The 18,307-nt window shown below is 44.4% G+C and overlaps 1 protein-coding gene and 1 long non-coding RNA gene across 2 annotated transcripts in view; one reads left to right on the top strand and one right to left on the bottom strand.

Annotated features, from left to right (window-relative positions):
• Positions 1-1,517: 1,517 nt before the first annotated feature.
• On the top strand, positions 1,518-9,430 carry LOC142451345 (uncharacterized). The gene is made up of 5 exons (XR_012784988.1): positions 1,518-1,606; positions 3,000-3,066; positions 5,497-5,580; positions 6,996-7,210; positions 8,101-9,430. It is a non-coding gene; the product is annotated as an uncharacterized LOC142451345 (long non-coding RNA).
• GAD2 (glutamate decarboxylase 2) overlaps positions 2,507-18,307 on the bottom strand; it is an 89,325-nt gene continuing 73,524 nt past the window's right edge. The window contains exons 14-16 of the mRNA XM_075553197.1: positions 9,779-9,886; positions 8,062-8,151; positions 2,507-2,680 (exon numbers count right to left, since the gene is read on the bottom strand). Of these exons, the coding sequence (XP_075409312.1) occupies positions 2,507-2,680; positions 8,062-8,151; positions 9,779-9,886 (372 nt within the window). The remainder of the gene's footprint in view (positions 2,681-8,061; positions 8,152-9,778; positions 9,887-18,307) is intronic.

The following is an 18,307-nucleotide window of genomic DNA, read 5'->3' as shown; positions in this document are numbered from 1 at the left end:
TAAAGGCCCTTGGCACTGGGAATTTGGGTCATGTTCAAAAACCCCTCCCTTGCTTCCTCCATCCTTCCCTTCTTCACCTCCTTCCCTTCTCCTCTTCTTTCCCTACTTCATTCTGAGTGGGTTACAGATTTTTAGGGAATATTTATTAAACTCGTGGTGACGATTAGGCATTTCTTTCGCCTCCTTCCCCGGTTGGTAGGCATTTCATTGTACAGGACAGAGCAAAGCTCCCAGCAGAGTTGGGGAAAGGACTCCACAGGGCAGACAATAGGGGGAAAAAACAACCATTTGGGAGAACATATTCTATTGATATTTCATACAAAGGCATCACAATTTCTTCTTGCACACTCTCCCACATTACCAAATTAAAAAGAATCCATATCCCAGTTGGTAAGAAGCCTCTTAGAATAGAGAATGGTTGGTCTTAATCAAGGGAACTGGGTCCCATCTCATTTTCTGGCAGGGATGTGCTTAACTCCTGTCTCTGCCTCAGAAGTGGGACTGTTGGGCCAGAGTCTCAAGATAGACAAGTGGTTGTTCTCAACAGTCAATTTTTAGAAATTTCTAGAAATGGAAGGAGCTACTTGGCTGTTCCACAAATCCTCGAATGTATGGTTTGTTCCTTTGTGAGATTCTGGGATGCAAAGTTTTCTTCTCGTTGTCATAGGGAGTCTGAATATTTGCTCTCTAGACAGGAAAAGCCTGGAGCCATGTTCATTTCAATTAGACCCAAAAGGAAGTTTTTATATATGATTTGGGAGAAATAATCTAGGAGATGCTCATGATGATTTCAGATGGTTGAATTCTGTGCATCTGAACATCCCCTAGACTTTCTACCTGTTGAAGAACAAGGTCCTTTTCCTTTATTTGTGGCTTTGTTTTATTAAAGACACATTCCTAACTTCATATTTTGGGTCTGTGTATATGGATCTGTAGTCTTCCCTCTAGGATTGGCATCTGATAGTCTGTTCCCCCATAAATATTTATTGGGGATTTTGTTAGCTGAGAAAGATGGGGTGCTCTGCTCCCATAAAGATTGAGTTCTCTTTGGCCCTGTAGGGTCTCTATGAGTCAGAACTGTGCTTTGCTAGCTAATGTCTCACTACCAACTTTGCCGGGGTGGGGGAGATATTTTTTTAAATGTTATTTTGAGTTCTAAGGATCTGATTATTTCTGCAGATTCTGGTCACTTTGGATCTTAAAAGGAAACAGAAAAAAAGAAGGTAAGGTGATTTTCCAAACCAAGGGCAAAGGAGCTCCTTTCATGGGAGGAGAACACACCCATGGAATCGCAGGTCATTATATGTAGCCCCAGCCATAGAGAGCCTGGCAAGAGAGACTTTTGTGGGTCAGAATGGGGAGGGGAGGGATTGATGTTGTCCTTCTCACACAGGGATCCTGCCTCCTGAGGTCAAGTTTAATTTTCTAGGCTCCCCACATTCAGGGAGCCTGCTTTTTTCTTTACTCTGGCTGATTAAATTTAATTTTTGGTTTCTTTAGTAACTCAACTGACCTAATAAAAAGCATATTGTTGAGGAAGATGACTCAAGAGCCAGCATCAACTTTCTGTTGAAAAGAGGACAAGTTGGAAAGCAGACCAGAGAAGGTCAGCCGAATTTAATCTGTCATTTTGCTTGTTACTCTTACTGGTAGGTCTGCTAAGAGTTCACAGGGTGGACAGTTTCAATGGGAAGAGAATCTTATTATTGAGTATAACTGAACTGACCAACCATTTTGAGAGCTTGTAGTATTCTTCTGTTTCCTTTGAGATACCCCCTTTAGAGGAGGGATAACTCATACCATGTACAGAAAGAAGGCTTCACACCTTTTCATAATTTTGTGGGCCTACCTATGTTTCAAAATAACTTTGTTTCCATTAAACCAAAATAAAATAAAATCTGGATTAGTTTTTATATCTGCCCCTGCAGTTTGTATAACCCATACAAAATAAAAATCTATATGTTACAAAATAGGATTTCTTTTTTAATATATATATTTCCTGCTTGTAAAATTATATGTATTTAAATACACTTGAAATGTTGCTATAGGTAAATTAGAAATTTTTTTCTAATACTATGAAAAAGGCAAGAGTTTTTATTTGTCAATATATATTTTATATTTACTTTATCCTTTTCACTGTACCCCCAAAGAACCGCTTATGATTCAGGGGATAGTTTGACACCATTCAATCCTACTACTTGGATGTGAAAATAAAGTTTGATTTGCATACTACACTCAAAGTAAGGGACATATTTGTAACAAGTTGAAGCTTTTCCTAAATGATCAGAACACACACAGCCTTTTGTCACTAAGTACTAGAAAGGTATTCTAAACTTAAGAAAGGATTTTTAAAAGGAGCAATGTTTTTTGTTTAAACTCTACTCTACTTTGACACCACAATATAGAAATAGATTTACTTTGGAACAAACTACAAATACATTCACACATTTTGTGACAACTTAATTGTCTACCTAGAGAATTAAAACAGCTTAGTGAGCGTACGTTATTATAAATCTTGTCCAAGGCGTTCTATTTCTTCAATCAGGAAGTCAATGTCTTGATGAGTCGCTGCAGGGTTTGAGATCACCATGCGGAAGAAGTTGACTTTGTCTCCTAAGGGCTGGTAGCTGACCATTGTGGTCCCATACTCCATCATTCTGGCTTTTATCACTGGCGCCACCTGAGGGAGAGATCAGATCATTGGTGACTGTTTTCCACTTATGTGAAGGGTCCAATACCAAGAAGACATTTCAGTTTTAAACAAGGCCCTCAAATCACAGTAGTTTGTTGTCCCTGGACAGAACTACCTGCCCATTTCCTTCCGATCTTAAAGAAAATAAGAGGAATAACACAGCGCAGACTATCGGTGGTCTCATGCTTATGAGGAGCTTGTCACCATATTCGTTTATTTTCCAGTCAGTGGTTTGGGAAAATGGTTACAGAGTTAAATGGTTTAGCATTACAATATTTAGTGGTGTTCTACTTTTTATTTTCAACAGTTGTAATGACACGGAGAGTCCAAAAGCATTGGAAACAAAGCACAGTTCAGAGAATCGTTACCAAGAGGTAAGCCTCAACATCAAGAGATATGGGGAAATACGTAGACTTTCGGCCACTTTCTTGAGATCTCAAGTTTCATCTCATTCTTTGTGTTGATTCATTCTATAAGATGATACCTCAAAGGGCTAAACACCTAGAAGTATATTGCAGATACGTTTTCCCACATATTTTCCAGACTAATAGTTAGGTTTGGGTTTTGTTAGGACTATCAAAGTAGAGTCCAGCTCATGCTGACCCTGTGTCCAACTGACTGAGCACTGCTAGGTCCTTCGCCATCCTCACAATTGTTGATGCCTGCGCCACTGTGGTTGATGTTTGCCAGTTCATTCTGTTGAGGGCCTTTTTCTTGTTGTTCCTCCACTTTACCCAATGCCATGGACTGAATTGTGTCGTCGTCCCCCTACCCTCCACTCCTGCTAGCCCACCCAGTATGTGTGTCAATTTAGCTAGGTCATAGTTTCCAGGATTGTGTGATTCTCTACTTTATGATCTGATATCATTACCCTCCATTCCATGGTCTGTTGTATAGAAACCCTAGCAGGGCCAATGTGGGCTGTATCTTGAGTCACCACCTTACAGGATAGCACGACCCGAGGTCCTACCCAGCACTCAAGTCACGCTCTTGCCCATCTCACAAGGGATAAAAGGAGAAAGGCATGACCAGAGTGGGGAGGATCTCCCTAATACCAAGAGAGCACTGGGAGCAGAACACTTCCTGTAGACTCCCGAGGCCTGCACGGAACACCTCCTAGGCTCCGGGGAAGGCATGAGGAGTTTTATAAGGAACATTGATGTGGAAATGAGAAGAGGATCTTCTCTTAGAGCCTGTGCCCTGAATTCTGACTTCTAATTTCCTAAATGTGAAATATAACTGTGTGCTTTTAAAGCCATCTACTTGAGTTATTTCTGTCATGGCAGCACTCGATAACTAAGACAAGGATTGATCCCTCCTGATAACAGGTCCAAAGTAGGAGAGTTGAGGTCTCACTATTCTCTGTATGATTGTTCATCATGGACACATTCAGCAGTCTTCATCAGCTCTACAATTCAAATACATCTGCAAAGTATAATTCTGCTTTGGTCTGCCTTATTCACTGCCCCGCTTTCCCTTGCACTTGAGATTATTGAAAATAGACAGGTTGGGTCTATTCAACGTACCTTAGTCCTCAAGCGTTGCTTTTTAAGACTCTCAAGAGGTCTTTGCAGCAAACTTGTAACACGTCACTTGATTTCTTCACTCCCGTCTCCATGTGTTGATTGTAGATCCAAGTAAAATGAAATCTTTGGCAACTTTGATGCTTTTTCTATTTATCGTTTTCTACTGGTTCTGTTGTGAGGATTTTTGAGTTTGACAATGAGTGCTAACGCATAATGAAGGATTGAGCCTTTGATCTTTAGCGGTAAGTGCTTCAAGTCCTCCTCACTTGAAGAAAGCCAGGTTGTGAAATCTGCATGCCACACATTGTTAATGAGCATTCCTCTAATCTTTACCGTACATTATTCTTGTAGTCCAGCATCTTGGATTTGCTCAGCATAGTCTCTCTTGTTTATGAAATCAAGGCCAAGCTCCTGAGCTCTGACGACTTGCCTTCCACTGCTTACTAAAATGAATCTCCAACTCAGACGACATCGATTGATCCACTACACCATAAATGTCCCACAGTTCTTTGTCTTTTTACACTTATCACTTCTCCCATGTCACATTTGCTCCCTTTGCTTAGAATTCCTCTTCTCTTTCCAGTTACATCTTACAAGCACACCAAGGACCTACCAGAAGCACATGAGTCTTCAACTTCTCAATCCATTAGCATAACAACATGATCCTTACCCACAGATTCTGACTATTTCCCAATTCCCTGATGTTCTCTTACAAATGAGCAAATACACTTTTTGGTAATCTTCTTGAGGACAAGTGATCTTGTATTTCTTTTACCAGCACCTGTTTGATGTCTTAATTCTGCTATAACAGAATCCCCCTGAGTTGGTGGTTTAGTACATGGAAATTTATTTTCTCAAGTTTTGGAGACTAGAAGCCTGAATTTGGAGTGCCAGCTCTAGAGAAAGGTTTACTCTGTTTGCTTGGGGACAAAACCCTTCCTTCTTGGTAGCCCTTGGAGGTATCCCTGCTCTCTAGCTTCTGTCCCTAAATGGCTTCTGTTGCATCTCAAAGGCTGAAGACACACTGATGTTATGCACCACCAACCTCGCAGAATCCCATCCCCACATGAGATTCTATAAGTGCCTCTGGTCTCCTGAGGGTTTCCTGAGTCCTGAGCATCTACTAAAAACAGCATGTTAAGAACCGCTACCTAAAAAGAGGCACGCCTTTGAATTAGACCTAATTTTATATGTGATCTGCCCACAAATAACTTATGATCGGTGTTTGCAAATCTAACATCTGGTCTTTTGATTTCGTTGCTGAAAATACACAACCAGAAATGGTCGACCTCTGAGAAGATTCAGATTTCGCCTAGACGTACCGAGGAGTAGAGAGGGACTGCAGAGAAGCACTTCTTTCAGGTTGGTCCTTTTGCCCAAGGGTTCAAATACATGCCCACTCCAGATGATGGAAATAGAAAAAAGCCTTAGCAATCTTTCAACTCTAGGATTCTGCCCTGCAGATGTATCTTGTGGGATACGGGGGGCTCAGCCTATGGCATTTACTCGTGCCATTGGCCTGTGATAGATACGTGGCAACCCTGGGTGCTCCTGGCATGCAAAACCTCCCATTAGACAAGGAATTCTAAATCCACATGTCTGCAGCAACTAAAGGGGGCAAAACCACCCAAATTCTCCGTCGTTTTATTAATATATCATGACAAAAATGCTTTCTGCAGGGAATTAAACTCTGATTTGCTTTTCATGGGCAATCTAAGCCAGTGCGCATAGGAATGCCATGGACATTGAAGGAGCTCACCCTCAACTCTGAAGATGAATGAAATCCAAGTTCAAAAGACTCACATTAACAGCCATCATCTCAATCAGACAATGCTGGAAGTGAGAGTGAATCTCCCTGAGTTCTTTTAAGTTAGTTGGATTGGCAAAACTTAAGGATGTCTAAATATATAGGACTTTCCAGAAAATGCTGATGAACTACAATTGGCAGGAGCTTGGAATATCTACTTAATTGCGTAATCATGAATTGCAAGGAAGGAAAAATAAGATTCTGAATACCCTGATGAATACACTGCTTTTCCTTCACAATCGATCGCCTGCCCCCAGTTATGTGCTTAGCTTTGCTGAAAGTCAATTGGAGCAGAGAAAGGCTGCCTATTGACAAATTCCCTAAAGGGATAATCAGTAAGAGTTCTGGGGGCTGTCTTAAAGGGATATCTTTTTCTCCCTTGGGCTGTTAGTTTTTTCCAATTTTTTAAAAACAATAGTTATGAAACTCTTCAGTCATTTGAATCTAGCCAGTTTGGTCTCCTCCCAAGAAAGCGCAGATGAAAGCATTGTAAAATAAGCTTACAATGTACCACATATTGCACATTCTCACTACGTATTAGAAAAATAATTTGCATTTAACTGTTGGAACCTGAGATACATTCTTGAAAAGGGGTAAAATCAGGAATAACTATAAATTTTAAAATGTTAAAATTTCATTAGATTCCTCCGATCTACTTGATAAACTTAAACTTTAAAGAGTCTCTTTAAACACGGGGTCAAACATACTATTCCCTTTTATATCCACTGCTGACCCCTTGAAAGCTCTTCTTAAGCTTCAAGTTCCTGATGCGAACACTGAAAGTCAATTCTGACTCACGGTGACCTTGTGTGCTAGTAAGTAGGTAGCACTGTGTTCTTTACAGAGCAAGTTGCCAGGGCTTCTGACTTGCCGACGGGTAGGTTAGAACAACCAACCTTTAGGCTAATAGTCAAGTGCAAACCACTTGCTCCACCCAGGAATAACAGCCTTTTTAATTTCTCTTTTTCAGCATCAACCAACTTCTAAAATCTCCCCTTCCTCCTGCATCTGGGGCTCGACATCCTGGAATGAACCACCTCTCCGAAATTCCCAACACGACCACACCCCATCTCCCTCCTGTCAAACACATGGATGCAAGGAGAACGTGCAGAGTTCTTTCCAGGCCATTCCCAAACCAAGAGAACGATGAGTGTTTCCCAACAAAATTCTCAAGCCATAGGACAGGTTGGTAAGGTTTTTCTGTTCACAGAAACGGACAAGGTCATAAGGTTCAGAGCGAAGGCCAAGATCCCTAACTGGCTGGGAAAGGCCACAGAACTCTCCTTGAGACACCAGGGACCCGAGAAGGCAAGCCTTCACTTCCTTGCTTTCTGCTCAGTGGAAGGCAAAAGTAGACAAAGCTCAGAGGTCCAAATGCATATGACAGACAGACCCTAGTGTCTTCCTCCTGCAGCACAGGGGGAGACAGCTCCTGCTTGCATCCGTCTTTAACAGAGGCTGGGAAGCAGAGTTCGCGGCTGTGTGGATGGCGGGAGCAGGAGAGAGCACATTGGTATAGGAGCCGCACAGCTTAGTCTTGCTTCCACGGAAGTGCCGGCGAGTTTAAACGGCCTAAACTTGCAGACAGATAGCAGCCTCTACTTAATCCAGCAGAGCTGGTTTTAACTGGCACTCTATGAATGATGGCAGTTTTTATTGCTGCTCATTGCTCTGGGGTTACCACAGCTCCAAAGACACCACAGGAAGGTCTGTGTCAGTCCTGTCCATCGGGGGCAGCAGTTTGCCACTGTCTTCTAGGTGGTAACCCTGACCAGGTTCGCTAAGTAGATCCTTCAGCTTCACTGGCTTTTGCTATTTGGGGGTGGGGGTGGGGGTGGGGTGCTAATTAAGGCTATCCTTTTAATTGCTTGCTTTAAGACCTTTATAAACTCTCTCTCCTAAAAGAGAGAAGCAGATGGAAGTCCTTAAACGTTCACCACGATCTACTGGTTCTGCGGACGCCCCCAAAGCACGATGTGGGAATTCTCAACATCCGCATGTGACCGTGAACAGCCCAGTACACCTGCATCTCTTACCTTGGAGAGGCGACTCATTCTTTCCTCGTTGTCTTCCAGGGTACGCAAACTCGGAGGGATATACCAGAAGCAGACGTTGGTGTGCTGAGGCTACAGAGAGGAAAGTAGGTTCACAGCCAGCCCCAACCTGTCACCGTGCACATTCAAAGGACATTTCACATCTCTGCCTCTGGCAGGGTCAGAAACCATGTCTCCTTTTAAATCCGTGATTGTCTAGGGAGTTGTGATGACACTGGGTGTTTACTCTAGTCCAGCACTTACAGTTTCCTCCCACTCCATCATGTCCTCGCTTGCCTGGAACTTATTTACATTCAAACAAACATACAATGGTAAACATGGGAAAGGACTGAACTCTTTGGGGATGGTGGACATCAGAATACGTACCTTTTCTTATTATCTCTACAGATCTATCCAGATAAGATAGTCTGGAGGAGAAAACAATGGGACCAACCCAGGGACAAGGGAGCAACAAGTGATCCAAAATCAGTGGCAAGGATGGTGTGAGAGGCCTGGTAGGGATTCAGCAAGGGCAAGGTAACAGAGAGAAATCACTGAAACCCAAATGAAGGCTGAGCATGATAGTGGGACAAGAGGAAAGGAAAAGGAAATGGAGGAGAGAACTAGGTGACAAAGGGTATTTATAGAGGTCCAAATACTGGAATGTACATATGTAAATATATTTATATGAGTATAGAGAAACAGATCTATGTGCATATATTTATAGGTTTAGTATTAAGGCAGCAGATGGACATTGGGCCTCCACTCAAGCACTTACTCAATGCAAGAACACTTTGTTCTATTAAATTGGTGTTCCAGGATGCACACCTTCCCGACACGATTGCTGAAGAAAAACATGCATAAGCAAATGTGGTGAAGAAAGCTAATGGTGCCTGGCTCTCAAAAGATATAGCTTCCGGGGTCTTAAAGGCTGGAAGGAAAACAAGTGGCCATCTAGCTCGGAATCAAAAAAGCCAACATGGAAGAAGCACACGAGCCTGTGCGATCACGAGCTGTCGAAGGGACCAGGTATCAAGCATCAAGGAACAAAAAATCATATGGTAAATGTGTGAGTACAGAGTGGAGACTTAAAGCCCATCGGCAGCCAACTGTACACCCCTTTACTGAAGGGTTGTGGGGAGGAGATGAGCCAGGCAGGGTACAGGTTAGCTACGAAGAAACATAACTTTCCTCTAGTTCTTAATTACTTCCTCCCCCCCCCCCCACTATCATGATACCAATTCTACCTTACAAATCTGGCTAGACCAGAGGATGTACATAGGCACAGAGAGCAACTGGAAACCCAGGGAATCCAGGACAGATAACTCCTTCAGGACCAGTGGTGAGAATGGCAATGCCTGGAGGGTGGAGAGAATGTGGGGTAGAAAGGGGGAACTGATTACAAGAATCTACGTATAGCCTTCTCCCTGGGGGATGGACAGCAGAGAAGAGGGCAGGGGGAGACGTCGGACAGTGTAATATATGACAAAATTTATGAATGATGAAGGGTTCATGAGGTGGGGGGTGTAGGGAGGGAGGGGTAAAAGAGCAGCTGATATTAAGGGCTCAAGTGGAAGGCAAATGTTATGAGAATGACGATGGCAACAAATGTACATATGCTCTTGCCACATGGATGTATGTATGGATAATGATAAGAATTGTATGAGCCCCCAATGAAATGATTTATAATAAAGTTATTTAAAAGGAAACAAATACGTACCTTTCCATCAAACACCATTTCGTATCCTTCTCGGTTTTTGATGATATTGTATAAGTACTCGGCCAGCTCTAAGCACTTGTCAATCTGCGCTTCAAACCCAGTAGTCCCCTGAAGGAGAGACCAAAGGCCGTTAGAGGAGGCGTAGGATGAAGTGGCTCTTGGGGACAGTCGGTTCTCCCCTTTGCTCTCTCCTGGCACTTCACGCAGCCTGTGCTTCCAGCTTTCCCTCTGTTATTTTTTCCCCTTGAATGCTCCCTAGAACACAGGGATGCTTTGGTTCTATTTGATTATGTGACTGCTCTCCTGCGGGGGACCATCCCATTTTTCCCACTCCCGGCCCTGAGTCTCTATTCCCAAAGCCATTATTGTGATTAGTCGAGGGGTTGCTAACAGGGGGCTCAGCTAGCCTCTTCCTGCAGAGATGCAGCCGCCCCAGGGACTGTCCCCTGGATGCCCCCATTCAGCCACAGTCCATCACAGAACCCGTCCATCTCCAGCCCCCCTCTTTGTTCACCAAAGTATCTCCCTTAGAACAAAGTGAGGATGTGTGCAACGAGTATTTGTGGAACAAAGGAATGAATGGATGTCAGGGAGCACACAGATGTTTTCCGCAGGTTAGCTTGCCACTCTGCAGAGCTCCTGTCTGCCTTGGGGAGAAGTGCCTTCCATGCTGGGATTGGTGAACATGATCACACGTTGGCTCCCTTTTGGCTTCCAGCTCTGGGAGCCTGGATCCAGACTTAGAAAAACAACAGCCTCACGTAAGACTTATTTAAGAGAACTGAATGCACACTGGGGAATTACTTTGCAAAGTGGTTTCCTTCTATGTCCTCTGGTATTTAGGGAGTGCTAATAGAAAGCTTAGAGAAACAGCTCGTGTGCATCCCCAGGACCCTTAGGACTGGACTCCCAGTGACTAATCCCACATTGAAACAAGAGGGAGCAATCAATATGCAGATAAAACAGGCCCCTTTCCTGTTTATAGTCAGGAAAAAGGGAGACAAACAGAAGGCAGTGAAGTTAACACTGCAACATACTTAAGACCAGGCTATTTTAAAAGAGATTGAATGAGATCAGAAATTAATTTTGCCTGAGATTGCTGTCGCAGCTCCTTAGTTCAGAGGCGGCCACGGGTGCTGGATGACCCCAAGGATGGATGTGGGCAGATATCTGAATGCCCAGCTGACACCTGTGCCACATATCCCATGAGTCTAGGTATCAAGGGCATTAGTATTGGTTTGGACTGACACAAAAGGAATCAATGAACGGTGGTGGGTCAACGAGTTACCTGTATGACTGCTAATGCAAGGCTAGCATTTCAACCCCACCACTTGTTCCATGAGACTGCTTACCTGTGGTTTATAGACTATGCAGAGGTATACATTCTACTGTGTGGACTGTAATGGATTTCCAGAACACTTAATTGTGCTCTTGGGGGAACTGTACACAAACCCAAGACAGTCAAATTCACCAGCCACTCAGAGAAGGAAGCCGATGCGTCCAGTCTCAGAAGCCCTGGGCAGTAGTTCCACCCTGTCTTATAGGGTCACTATGAATCGAACGTTTGCCCTGGTGGCACAGTGGGTGATGCACTGTGCTTCTCATCACAAGATCATCAGTTCAAAATCACAAACCCCTCCAGGGAAGGAAAATGAGGCCTTTTATTCCTCCTGCAAAGATTTAGCACTGGGAAGGGGGAAGAAAATGGGGACCAGATAGGACTCATCCCTCCGGAGCTCCTGCTGCCAGACCAGAAAATCAGGAGGTAAGGCGAAGGAAACGGAGGTGCAGTCCTGAAATTAGAACTAGGGTACCAGGGTTTCTCCTGAACCCCTTTTTGTGTGGGATTTCCACTCACAAAGCAAACCAAGAACGCTTTAAAGAGCTCTAGCTTTGGCGAGCCCGCAGGCCCCAACTGTGCCCTTGCTGGGAATAGTGATTTCTGCAGGCATATGCCCAAGAGGGGACAGAATCCCAGATATGAGGGAACCTCACTCTGAAACTCTCCACGTGGTTGGCTGCCTTAAGCCCACTGCCAGGGGAGTGGTGGCGGGTAGCCATAATTTAGAGTAAAAGAAAAAATATTGTATTACCTTAGGAAGATCGTGGTGTGGGAGAAAAGAAGCAGAAAGTTGGGAGTCCAGGGAGCAAATGTAGTTCCAATTGGCCGAGAAGGAAATAACCCCCATAATAAGCAGGATTTCCCCCTCTGGGGGCCAACCTGACAGCCCCCAAATCGGAGTACAACACAAGCAAAAAAACAAAAAAGGAAGGGGTGAAATGTATATTATTGGTTTAAAACAAACCCAAGTCTGGTGCTCAGCCCTAAGGAGCACAAAGGTGAGGCCCTTAATATAAATCAGCATAAGAAGCAACCTAGCTAAGGAATGCCAGAACACAGCACTGGGCCTGGCGGCTTTTAGCATAACAAAGAACCTGCTGTAGCAAGAGACAGCTTTAAGCAGCAGGAGCTGCAGCCCAGAGACTGTGAGAGACAATTACATTTGAGTATACTCTAGCTGACCAGGGAGATCAAACAATAAAATCCTCCGGCTCAACGGGCTTGCTTTTTAACTTTTTTGTCTCCTCTTTGCCTCTTTCTTGGTCTGTCACATTCTACTGCTAACCTCCAGACCACTCGTCTTAGCCTAGGGAATTTACAACTGCACCACATCCAGCTAGGTGAGCTCCACCCTGTGTAGCTAGGTAGGCTTAGAAAAGCCCTGCTGACTCCCACCAGGGGATACTCTTCTCAACTTCTTACTGGGCAATTCCTGCCTGTGTGCCTGGGGCATAAGGCAACTCGGCCAACACTCAATGCTCCAAGCTGCTCCAGGAACCTCTGCCCAACCTCCCCAACACCAAAGCAGGCAACCTTTCTGGGTCACTCCCCTGAGAAGGAAGCTACAGGAGGATAAAGTGGTAGGTTAATCCCATAGTAAAATTAGCTGTAGGCAGTTCAAAGAAGCATTCCTATAAGTCTCCCAGAGAGAGCCAGTGCTCTTCGACTCCCTGGAAAATGGCACCTGGTTCTTCTAAAACAACGCAATGCAAACAGCCATCAGCCCCAATGACTTCAACAAAAAATGGGAGAAACGATGCAATGACAGAAGATGTCCTGAACATAATGACATGCATATGGAAAACAGACATTGAGCTGCCACAGAAAGAAATTTTCAGAATGCTACTTGGGAGCCATAGAGGATATGAGGGAAACAATACAGAAAAAGGATGAAATGATAGAAGAGGTAAAAGCCATAAATCAATGAAAAATACAGGAGCTTGGCTCAGTTCTTACACAAGTTTCCCTGAATCAAGTCATCCCAGCACAGTGGCTTCCAGGTGCACAGTGTCCCGCCAGTCCTTAACAGCTTAGCTCTAAGACTATCAATGTACTCCTAAGCTACTGTGTGTTCTATAGTACAAAGGAGATTCACTTGAAGGCTCATTTCCCGGCATGTCTAATAACAGCCACTTACTGAGCGAATGCTGCCTTCCTCTTCCCTCCTCTACTCTCTCCCATTTTCCACTTTCAAATGGCTTCCTCACTCTGGCGGGGAGGCCAGCTACAATGTCCTAACGGACTTGCCCGTGGTCCCTTCGCAGGGAGAGGTCATATCCGACTTCCATCCACAATGGAAGTAGAGAGCTTTTGATGTGAGGGAGTCCATGGTTGGTAGAAACAGCTGTCGGGCTTGGCTGTCATTAAAATGTTAGTGGGTCAAGTCCACCTCGGGATGCCTTGAAAGAGAAACACAGTAACCTAGTTCCCAAAATCCGGCCACCGACAACTCTACAGAGCACAGCTCTACTGTGATATACACGAAGCTGCCATGAGTCACCATGGACTGACTAGGCAGTAACTTTGCTTGTTGATGGTTTGATGTGAGAGTATAATTATCCCCACCTCTTATTTGGGCTGTAGGACTGAGCTCACTCCATTATTATTAGCATCTTTATTCTGTAGTGTTAGTATATCACCCTTCTTTTTTGTTGTTGTTGCCAAAAAGATATAAAAACAGCTTCAGGTTGAACAGCAAATGGAAGTTTCTGCTGTGTTGACATTGAGATCCTTGAAGTTTTGGAACAAGAAGTTAAAAATAAAAGAAGTGTCCCTAAGCTGTTGTGATTTTTACTTTTTCTTTTTCACTCCCACCCCCCACCCTATCTCTTGACACCTTCATTTCTGCACTTTGAAAACTGGATCCCTTCCGTTCACGTCTGAAGCCCTCCAAGTGAATTCCCGAAGGAACCAAGGGGCTACCCCATGCTGGAGAGAAGGCTGCAGAGGCAAAGGAGCAGCAGGGACTGATGAGTCATAAGAGGAACATGCTTGTGTGGGCCTAGCTAACGATCATCATCTTCATAACACCACAGGCGCAACTCAAGCAGAAATGCCACTTGAAGTAAGGGGGACTTGCTTAGGGCACAAGTTTCCTCAACTTCTGGTGTTGGCCCATTGAATCAGCCCCCAACTCATGACAACTCCGTGCACAACTGCAGGAACGCTGTTCATTCCTGCACCAGCTCGTGGCTGGTTGTGGATCAGATCCGGTGAGCCATGTGCTTTTTGTTGGCTGACTTTCAGATGAAGGTCATCGAGCCTTTCTTCCTAGTCCGTCTTGGTCTGGAAACCCAACGGGAACCTGTGTAGCATCTCAGAAACACACAGGGCTCCATGGACAGATGGATGGTGGCTGTGCATGAGCAAGACTGACTCAGACTCACCCCTGTGTATCCTGCCCACTGACCACCACTGCTTCTAACCTGGTGTTTACAGTGGTCGTTTTGTAATTCCCAACTGCCAACAAAGTGAAGACCCAGCTTTTTAAAAGGTGGTTTGGGATTAAACCAAGAAGTTATATTCTTCATTTATGATTATTGCCAATGAAACCATCATTGCCAATAGACTGAGCTTTGTCGTTGAGGGTGGGAAACAGGCATGTGTCCCTATCTGACTAGCAGCTTTCACAAGATGATATCAACACCTGGTCCAGCTCAATGGACCAGTCTATCATACCACCCATGCCAGACAGCACAGAATAGCCTCAGTCTACCTTGCCATCCAGCTGTCAACAACACTCAAGGAAATTTTAGGTGTGTAAGTCTCATGGAAGATTGCCTGAAGGATATGTAGACCAACTTCCCCTGGAAACCATTGAAGACAACGGTTCTCAACCTGTGGGTTGTGACCCCTTTGGGGGTCAAACAACCCTTTCAGAGGGGTCACCCGATTCATAACAGTAGCAAAATTATAGTTATGAAGTGGAAACAAAAATAATTGTATTGGGGGGGGGCAGGGTCACCACAATATGAGCTGTATTAAAGGGTTGCAGCATTAGGAAGGTTGAGAACCACTGATCTAAGAGATATGTCTGCATTAAGTGAGACCATCTTTTAATTTAAACCTTCTCTTCCTTCCATAAAATGATTATGAATTGCATTGCTTCACCCCTAAATCCCCACTTTTCTTGCTAGCTGCTCACTCCCGGCTCTGACAATTCAGTTTTCTGTGAACAATATTCTAACCAGCAACCTAAAGAATTCGTCACTAGGGTCATACTGTCTCACACAGGCCTGAAACCTAACCAGGTCCCGGATCTGAGTCATGGTGTGTCTCACTCTAGGCGCTGTCAGGTGTCCTCACACACTCACATCACAGGTGGGTTGATACTATGCACAGTTGCCCCTGGTGACTGCCTCCTTGGGAGGGAAATGAAATCAAATGGCCAATCACTGACTTGTCCCACTGAGGTTAAGGATCTGCTCAAAAGTAGTTTTCCACACCTTTCCAACCTGGTACAATAAAAGTATGATTTATTATTCTTGGAAGGCAATAAGGTAGCCTGCACACTATTGGTTGCAAAGTTTACCTACTCAATAGACTTGTGATGACGTCTAGTTATATGCAGGGCATAAAAAGAGAAACTGTGCAGAAGGGGTTATTAGATATTGCTGGAGGTTTTAAAACAATAATAACCTGAAGCCGAGATTACTGGGAAGACGACAAGGGAGTAACACATACCAGAGGGACTCTGCAGAATTCAACCCAGGACAGTTGCTTAGAGGAAAATTCAACACCGCTGGAACCCATGTGGAGCATCATCAAGATAAGCAAGCACGGACCCATGGGGTTTTGAGGGTCTGGGGTCTTTTGGCTTTCCTCAGTGGAGGCCGGCTGGGGCTTGACCTTGGCCCCAACATGTCTCTGCTGGAGCCAGGACCATTTTTAGCCTGTAGGGTGGCTTGGTCTCAACACAGCCACAGTTTGCCACTACCTGCCTCAGGGCAGGGACAGGACCCTTGCAGCTCCACTGGCAGGGATTGGGGTTCAGCTACATTATTGCTTTTGTTAACAATTATGTTCTCTGTTCCCCCACAGCCCTGGAAGGCTGCACAGGGCCTTTTTCACAGCACAACCACAGCTTGCCGAACCATGTCTGAGCAGGGACTAAACCCAAACCTGGCAGGGGTGGGGATTCAGCTACATTGTTGCTTTTGCTTACATCTCTGCTCTCTATTCCCCCATGGCCTTTGATGGCTGCTCAGCAGCTTTCTCTCCGCTGAGGCTTGCCACGATACCTCAGGGCAGGAACTAAACCCTTGCAGCTCCACTGGCAGGGAGTGGGACTCAGCTACATAGTTGCTTTTGTTTCCCTCTCTTCCTATATTCCCGAAGTCTAAACTGTCCTACTTTTTAATTTTTCCCCTGCTCTTTCTCTCTTTCATGTTCTCTCACACTCCACTGCTGATCTACAGAACACTCCCTTTGACTCAGGGCATTTACACCTGTACTACACCCAGCTAGGTGAGCTCCACCCTGTGTACCTAGCCCAAGGCTAGGGAACCCCCCCTCTTTCTCTTCAGGGGATAATCTGCCCAATTTGGGGGTGGGTGGGGGGAATTCCTGCCTGTGTACCTGGGGCATAATGCAGCTCAGCCAGCACTCATCAACATTACAAACTGTTGCAGGAACCTCTGCCCAAACTCCGCAACACCAAAGCAAGCAACCCAACAGCCTACTGGGGCATTCTTCTGATAGGGAAGCCACAGGAGGATAAAGTGGTAGGTTAATCCCATAGTAAAATTAGCTGTAGGCAGTTCAAAGAAGCATTCCTTTAAGTCTCTCCCAGAGAAAGCCAGTGCTCTTCGACTCCCTGGAAAATGGCACCAGGCTCCTCTAAAACAACACAACACAAACAGCCATCAGCCCCAACGACCTCAACGAAAAAACAGAATAAACAAAAGGTAATGTGAGAAGATGTCCCCAACATAAAAACATACATAGAAGATGCAGACATTGAACTGCCACAGAAAGAAAATTTCAGAATGCTGCTTGGAGTCATAGAGGATATGAGGGAAACAATACAGAAAAAGGATGAAATGATAGAGGTGATAAAAGTCATACACCAAAGGAAAATACAGGAGCTTAGGGAGGAGATAACAAAAACCAGTAGCAGAAACACGGACCTTGAGAATCAACTGAGGAATCAGAGAACCGCATCAGTGACTTGGAGGACAGCCAAGTAGACTTTAACAAACGTGAACAAAAATCTAATAAGATCATCAGAGAAGCTGAAGAAAACTTAAGAGCTGTGTCTGGTGCTATGAAGCGGAACAACATTAGAATTATTGGTTTACCGGAGGAAGACACAACAAAGAAGTCATCTGCAACAATAGTGAGAGAATTCTTGGAGGAAAGCTTCCCCAGCTTAGTGAATAAAAACCAGGCAACCATTCAGAAGGCAGAAAGAACTCCAGCTAGACTGAATCCCAAGAAGAAGTCACCAAGGCACATAATAGTTAAACTATCCAACTTTGAGGAAAAGGAGAAAATCATGAGAGCAGCTAGGGAAAAACAAGCAATCACATATAAAGGTTCCCAAATAAAAATATGCTCAGACCTATCAGCAGAAACTATGAAGAAGAAGAGAGAGTGGAATAACATATTCTAAAAATTGAAAGAAAACCAACGCAAATCCAAGAATTATCCTAATTATCTATCAAGATAGATGGAGAAGGAAGAGTCTTCCCAGACAAGGAAAAACTCAAAGAATACGTTAGAAGAAACCCAGCCCAACAAAAGATCCTTGCTGACCCAGTATGGGCAGAAGAACAACACTCACTAAGTTTAAATAAGAGACTGCCACATAGAACAACCTCACCCAGAGGGCAACAAAGAGAAAACAGACCCCCAAGATAGCATTGGCTTAAGGATGGAAAGAAGTCAAGAATGATACACACACACACGCATAACACACGAATGAGAAAGGAAAGTAGGAAAACTCCCAACATAAAAGTATAAGGTGACATCACAGAGTCCGCAGATGGAGTTTACAACCCTGAAGATCAATGGCATGAACTCAGGCATTAAAAGACTGAGACTAGCACGCTGGCTTAGAAAACACAACCCATCAATCTGCTGCCTACAGGGGACACATCTCAAGGCTAGAAACAAAAATAGCCTGAGAATCAATGGCTGGAGAAGGTCCTACCAAGAAAACAGCAATACAAAAAAAGCAGGGGTTG

Source organism: Tenrec ecaudatus, chromosome 6 (genome assembly GCF_050624435.1).
Source record: "Tenrec ecaudatus isolate mTenEca1 chromosome 6, mTenEca1.hap1, whole genome shotgun sequence".
NCBI classification, from domain to species: domain Eukaryota; kingdom Metazoa; phylum Chordata; class Mammalia; order Afrosoricida; family Tenrecidae; genus Tenrec; species Tenrec ecaudatus.
Note: the sequence above shows the minus strand (reverse complement) of the source record. Positions and strands in the feature narration are given on the sequence as shown.